The following is a 6,562-nucleotide window of genomic DNA, read 5'->3' as shown; positions in this document are numbered from 1 at the left end:
TAGTGCCTCAACCCCTGCCCCTGAGCTCCTCAACCTGTCTCTCCACACCGCCAGGTTTGGTAACAAGCAGACCCGCCCCTTGCTGGTTTCAAGCGACCACGCCCCCTTACCGGGTCCGTCCCCGGAGGCCCCGCCCCCCACAGCCCCGCCCATCTTTAGGCTCCGCCCCCTTGATGTCAGGAAACTGGCGTGCGGATCCGTGCGCGGCCGCACTCGGAGGAATACGGCGCGGTGGGCGGTTTCCCTTGGCCGCTCTCTGCTGCGCCGGGCCTGTGGCCGAGCCCTGAGCGTCCCGGGGCGCCCGGACCCCACGCCACAGGTGAGCCCGAGGTCAGGGAAGCTCGTCCGCCGTGCGGGCCTGGGACGCCTTCGCCCTCCCCCACTCGCGCCGCAGCCCGCGAAGCCACAGGTGGGAACGGGGATGGGGACAGGCCCTGCCGGCTGCGAACTTGCACCCCCTGTTTAGGGGCTATCTGGGGACACCCAGAGTGACCGGGTTCTGGCAGGTGATCCAAGGGAAACTGCACTTCCTGACCCCCAAACCAAGGCCCCATCCTCCAACCCCGTTCCCTGTCCTCCCACCCCATCTTCCAACTCCCTGGCCCCCAACCCCTAACCCCAAATCCCAGCCCCCAACTTTCTGACCCCCAATCCCTGAACCCTAGTCTTCTATCCCCCAACCTACTGCCCTCCTTCCCAATTTCCTGCCCTCAAGCTCCTTGGCCCCCAAATCTTCAAAACCCTAACTCCTTAGTCCTCAGTCCTTTGGTCCCCAATCCCCTGATGCTCGATCCTCTGATCCCCGAATCTCTTCTCTCTCCAGGCACCCTGGCTGTGTCCCCATGAGGAAGGCCAACATGTGGTTCTTGGAGCGGCTCCGGGGCTCCGGGGACAGCTCGGCCAGTCGGGTGGGCGAGGCAGGCGACAAGGCCTCCAAGGGCCCCTTGTATAGCAATGTGCTGACCCCCGACAAGATCCCCGATTTTTTCATTCCCCCCAAGCTCCCCTCGGGCCCTGCAGAGGGCGAGGGCCAGGCAGAGCTGGGCCCATCCCCATCAGAGCAGAACCTGGCCTCTGCTGGGCCACGCCGTGCCCCCCGCAGTCCCCGGCTGCCCACCAAGCTGGCAACAGAGAGCAGGAACCTGCTGAAGGCAGCCACGAGGCACGTTATCCAGATAGAGAGCGCAGAAGACTGGCCAGCCGAGGAGGCCACCAATGCTGACCCCCAGGCCCAGGGTGCCATGTCACTACCCTCAGTGCCCAAGGCCCAGACATCCTATGGTTTTGCCACGCTGGCCGAGAGCCCCCACACCAGGCGCAAGGAGTCCCTTTTCCACAGTGAGCATGGGGCCCTGGCCCAGGTGGGCTCCCCGGGTGTCGGGCGCCGGCGAGCAGGTGCCAAAGCCAACGGGGGCGATGGGGGAGCCCGGGAGGCTGGAGGGGCCCTAATGAGCCCCAGCCGCTACTTCAGCGGTGGGGAGAGCGACACAGGGTCCTCGGCCGAGTCATCCCCCTTTGGGTCCCCTCTGCTGTCTCGCTCCGTGTCCCTGCTGAAGGGCTTCGCCCAGGATGGCCAGGCCAAGGTGAGCCAGCTCAAGCACTCGGTGGGCCGCCACGGCTCCCTGTCCGCCGACGACAGCACCCCGGACACCAGCCCAGGCATCCGCCGCCGCCGCCTGACCCGCCGTGCCACCCCGGAACCGGGGTCTGAGTCGGGCCAGGTGCCCCGTGCGGAGCACACGGTGCGGATGGGCGCCAGGGGCAGCGTGCGGCTGCTGGCCGAGTACGAGGCGGCGCAGGCCCGCCTGCGAGTGCGCCTGCTGGCTGCCGAGGGTCTGTACGAGCGGCCCTGCGACGCCCGCAGCATCAACTGCTGCGTGGGGCTGTGCCTGGTCCCCGGCAAGCTGCAGAAGCAACGCAGCACCATCATCAAGAACAGCCGGCACCCCGTCTTCAACGAGGACTTCTTCTTCGATGGCCTGGCTCCGGCCAGCGTGCGCAAGCTGGCCCTCAGGATCAAGGTCGTCAACAAGGGCAGCAGCCTCAAGCGGGACACGCTGCTCGGTGAGGAGGAGCTGCCCCTGACCTCCCTGCTTCCCTTCCTGTGAGGCGCCCGCCCTTCTCCCTTGCACGGCGGGGTAGGTAGCCGCGGGAGGCGGGGCCGGCCCCGGGGCATCCTCTCCCGGGCTGCTTCTCTTTTCTGTAGGAAGAGAATGAGCCCCACCGCCCCTCCTCCAGCGGGTCCACAGCGCAAGAGTTGCAGATTCGGTCCCCAGGGCTCTCGGTGGGGTTTCCCCGGTGGCGGAGGCCGCTGGGATGCAGAGCCCACCTCCAAGTCTGGGCTGGTTTCAGCCTTTCTCTTTGCTGGGCAGTCTTCCCCACTCTGGCTGCTACACACAGTGCTCAGACATGCTGAGAACCCCCTCAGTGATACCACATCCTGCCTGGGATGTCGTCACCCCCCACCCCAGCCTGTGGGAGGGGTCCCTCTCTGGGCCAGGCTGTGGCCAGGCACCTCCAACCTTCCAGGCTCTGGGGCCCCCAGTTACGCTCATCCAGAGCCACGTGCCTGGGAGAGATGGAGCCAGGCAGTGGGAAGAATGTAGCCTCCAGGCTGGAGCAGGGAAATGGTGGAAGACAGAAGCTCCAGGAGAGGGAGTGTCTCCTGGCTGGTGGGTTTTAGGCAAAGGCTCTGTGTTTCCAATGGGCACCTGGAGCCACCAGCCAGTGGCCCCAACTTCACCCTAGGGCAGCATCTGCTAGGCTAGTGGCCCTGGCTACACACATGTAAATAGGATTCGGTTGTGGTGGGCGGGCGGGGTGGGGCGGGGTCTCTGGCTGTGGCTTTTTCTGCAACTGGCTGCTGCGTGGCTCATCTTTGTGTGGGTTTTGGGGATCTGGGAACTCCTATGTTTCTCAAAAATTATACAACTCAGAGAAGGGCAGGCTGCCTGCCAGGCATTGATGGACTGGGCACTGCCATGGGACCTGGGTGTCCCTCTTCGGCTGCCTCTCCCTTTGTCAGCTCTGCCCCTCCAGATTATAGATGCCCGAAGTCCTCTAGGGAGGACTGCAGGAGCGGACTCCCTGGAACCAGAGTCCACATTCACACCCTTGAGACTCAGCATGAGCCTGCCTTGGAGCCAGCTCCTCCCCAAGTCTGGACCCCCACTTCCTATGGAACCAGGAGAGTTTGTCAGCTGGTGTGGCGGACAGAGGAGTTTGTGGCTGCCTCCCCTTCTCTCCGATTCTAGCCTTCCCCTCCCTTTCTCACCCAGGACCCCGTTTCTACACCCTTGCAGTGTTTGATATCTTTGTGTTTGAAGTTGATTGTGGGTGAATCTTTTAAGACACCTCCTCCACACATATTTGTTTATAATGCCGTTTTTAGTGCAATAAAGGTGTTTGGGGAATGTGGGGGTGGAGGTCTGCTTCACTGTTTAATAACAAGAAAGGAGCTCCAAGCGGGGTGGGAGCCTGGGCTGGGAAAGACTTTCTGTAGGCTCTGCATAAGTCAGAGGTGGGCTGGGGTTGTTGTTGGTGTTGCTGGCCCTGTTGATTGTGATGACGGCTCACCTCACCTACAGAGCAGGGGTTATGGATGCCCCGCATGAGCTACAGGCCCAGGGGCTCTGGCACAAGGTGAGGAAACCTAGGATGGGCTCCTGACCCCTGCCCTGGTGGGTGGGAGGGACCTGTGGGGGGGAAGGCTGGTATAATGCCTGCAGCCTTACCACCACAATGGGCATGGCAAGGGGTGGGCAGTGGGGAGTGCTAGGCCAGCCAAGTTCAAGGGCTACAGGATACCAGGCAGCAGAACACAAGCTCAGCATTAGGGACTCTAGACCAACCAGGGAAGGATCTTTGATGGCTTCAGCATGGATGTGGTCTCTGCTGTCCATCCAGGGCCCCCTCCCCTGCAAAGATCTCTTTTCAGCCCATCCGACAGGACACGCAGGACCCGTATTCCCTTCAACACACAGGACTAGAGCCCAAGGCCCCTCCAGCCCCTAGGACAGGACCCCGTGTCTTCTGGGACAGCCAGGACAGGATCACATGTCTCCTTTGACTCACCCCCATCTTGGGGACTCCAGAAGCCCCTCCTGCCAACTGCTGGCCAGATGATCAGCAGCGCAGCTGAGGCCTGTGGTCCTGGGATGCGTTGCCGGGGCAACCAGCTTCCGCTCCTCCTGGGCCACCTGTGCTCTGTGCAAGAGCCAATTGCTTTTGTGTGCCACGAGGGTACACTATCCTTACGCCTGTGTGTGCCACATCCTGCCCCATGCCTGTCACTCCATGCCTATGCATGTCACGTCGTCACTCCACACGTCTGAGTCACTACCTAGCACCTGTCACTCTGTCACCCTGTTCTTGTGCATGCCACACCCCTCCCTGTGCCTGCATGCTCACAGTGTGTGTGCTGGTGACGAGTATTGTGACCATGCAGATGTATTCTGCGTGGGAATGGAGCTGTATTCTGGTGTGTACATGAATGTGTGGGTACATTTGTGCATGTGGGGTGCACCCGTGTCCACGTGTCATGTGCGCTCAGTGCAGCCGTGTGTCCCGTGTCCCGCTCCCCACGCCCCTCCACATGCAGCTGAACTCCTCCTAGTCCAGAGGCCCTTTTGCTTTGGGCTCCCTGAGTGACACCTGAGGGGGCGTGGCTGGAGTCCTCATTGGTTGGTGACATGAATGCCCTTCCTCTGTGCCCTGCAGTGTCCCAGCTCCACTGAGAGCCCAAGCTGTGTGCTGGAGAGCGATGGTAGAGGCAGTGTGAGTTGCTCCCTCCCAACCTGGCTTCCACCCCAGCCTTCCAGCCCTCAGGAGGCCATGGGAGGGTCCAGGTGGAAGCTGATGACATGCCCCTTCCTGGGAGGGGAGCCAGCTCTGGGGAGGGCAGAGCCAAGACATGAGGGTTGTATCCGGGTTGGGCACCTGGGTCCAGCCAGATCTGAAGTCAACTGTGTTTCATTTCAGCTTAGAGGGTCAATAGCGTCCTTTTTTTTTGGGGGGGGGGGGTTTCGAGGTAGGGTCTCACTCTAGCCCAGGCTGACCTGGAATTCACTATGTAGTCTCAGAGTGGCCTTGAACTCACGGCGATCCTCCTACCTCTGCCTCTGGAGTGCTGGGATTAAAGGCGTGCTCTATCACACCTGGCCTAATAGCGTCCTTTCTCTGCCCAAGCCGGAACACTTCTGCTGTGAGCCGCTGGGCAGAGAGGATGGTGGTCCTGCCCTGCGAGTGCCTCGGGCCTGGGAATTGATCAAGCGGGCTGTTGCTTTGTTGAAGGAGTGGAGCTCTGAATGGGGGAATGGAGGGTCCTTGGGGTAGCAGGGACATTGGAAGCTGCATGCCTTTAGTCCCCTGCTGGCCCTGTTCTAGAGCATTCCATGGCTCCCTAGAATCTCTGGGACCCCATCTGCCTTCTCTGAACCCTGGGCGGGGTGCCTTTACTGTTGAAGGGGTCTCCATCTCTCAACCTTGAGCTCCTACCCCATGCACAGGGCTGTCAAGCCTGTTTTCCGCTGGGCTTTGCAGCCTCAGGTAAGGGGAGCATGTCTGGTTCCTGGCTTGGGCAGGTGCTGAGCCCTGGAAGGTTCCTGTGTGTTGTTAATCCCTGGGCTCATTAGGCAGAAGACTAGGATGATAATTGATGAAATCTCACTGAGGTGGTAACTCTTTGTCTGAGGTGGGCTTTCTTCCTCCAGTGGGTGGGAGGAGCTTCTCCTGCGACAGTGGGGAGGAGGGGCTGCGCTCTGGTACCAGCTGCAATGGTGTACGTGGCTCCCTGAGCCTCAGCTTACCCTCTGCCCAAGGGGATATGACAAGGGCCTGCCCCCAGGGTCACCTATGATCTGCTTCAGGCCCCAGGGCTGGCAGTGTTTCGTGTGTGTGGCACGGCGGCCCCATCTTCTACCAGCCTGGGTTTGAACCCTGACAGGTCCTCCCTTCTCTGTGACTCAGGAAGGACCCAGGGTGCTGAAGAAACCAGGTGGTGGTGTGGGGTTGGGGACTGACAGGTTCCCACTGGGAGAGCTGTGGTGGGACGCTGCTCACAACTGCATCAAAGGAGGTCTGGGCCTAGGCTGGCTTCCAGGAGCTGGCCTTCGTCAGGCCTACGGGGCATCTTTGTTGGGGTAAGGGTGGCCAGACTAGTGAGGTCTGAGATTTGCTGTGTGATGGGGGGCAGGGCTTGTGCCATGGAGTTACCAGTTGGACTGGATGGCCCTCACCATCCCCAGGAACCTGCCTCAGCACCCACCAATGCTCTGGGGAGAGCCCTGTCCTATGACAATAAAAGAGAACACAATTACATTTATAAAAAATTAATAGCCAGCCGTGGTGGTGCATGTCTTTAATCCCAGCTCTCAGGAGGCCAAGGTATGGGGATCGCTGTGAGTTTGAGGCCAGCCTGAGACTACAGAGTAGATTCCAGGTTAGCCTGGGATAGAGTGAGACCCTACCTAGAAAAATTTTTAAAAATTACTTATTTTAACGTATTGCACATCAATGACATTTTTGTTTTCAAGGTAGGGTCTCACTCTAGCCCAAGCTGATC

General features: G+C 60.6%; 1 protein-coding gene across 1 annotated transcript; it reads left to right on the top strand.

Moving 5' to 3' along the window:
* The first annotated feature begins 217 nt into the window (after positions 1–217).
* On the top strand, positions 218–2,796 carry C2cd4c (C2 calcium dependent domain containing 4C). Its single transcript, XM_004654856.3, has 2 exons — positions 218–319; positions 824–2,796. Exon 2 carries the CDS (start codon positions 843–845, stop codon positions 2,106–2,108), a length of 1,266 nt encoding a protein of 421 aa, XP_004654913.1. The 5' UTR covers positions 218–319; positions 824–842; the 3' UTR covers positions 2,109–2,796.
* The last annotated feature ends 3,766 nt before the right edge of the window (positions 2,797–6,562 follow it).

The sequence above is a fragment of the Jaculus jaculus genome, chromosome 15, assembly GCF_020740685.1.
Source record: "Jaculus jaculus isolate mJacJac1 chromosome 15, mJacJac1.mat.Y.cur, whole genome shotgun sequence".
Lineage (NCBI taxonomy): Eukaryota > Metazoa > Chordata > Mammalia > Rodentia > Dipodidae > Jaculus > Jaculus jaculus.
The sequence above is the reverse complement of the archived record's forward strand: the minus strand, read 5'-3'. Positions and strand labels throughout refer to the sequence as shown.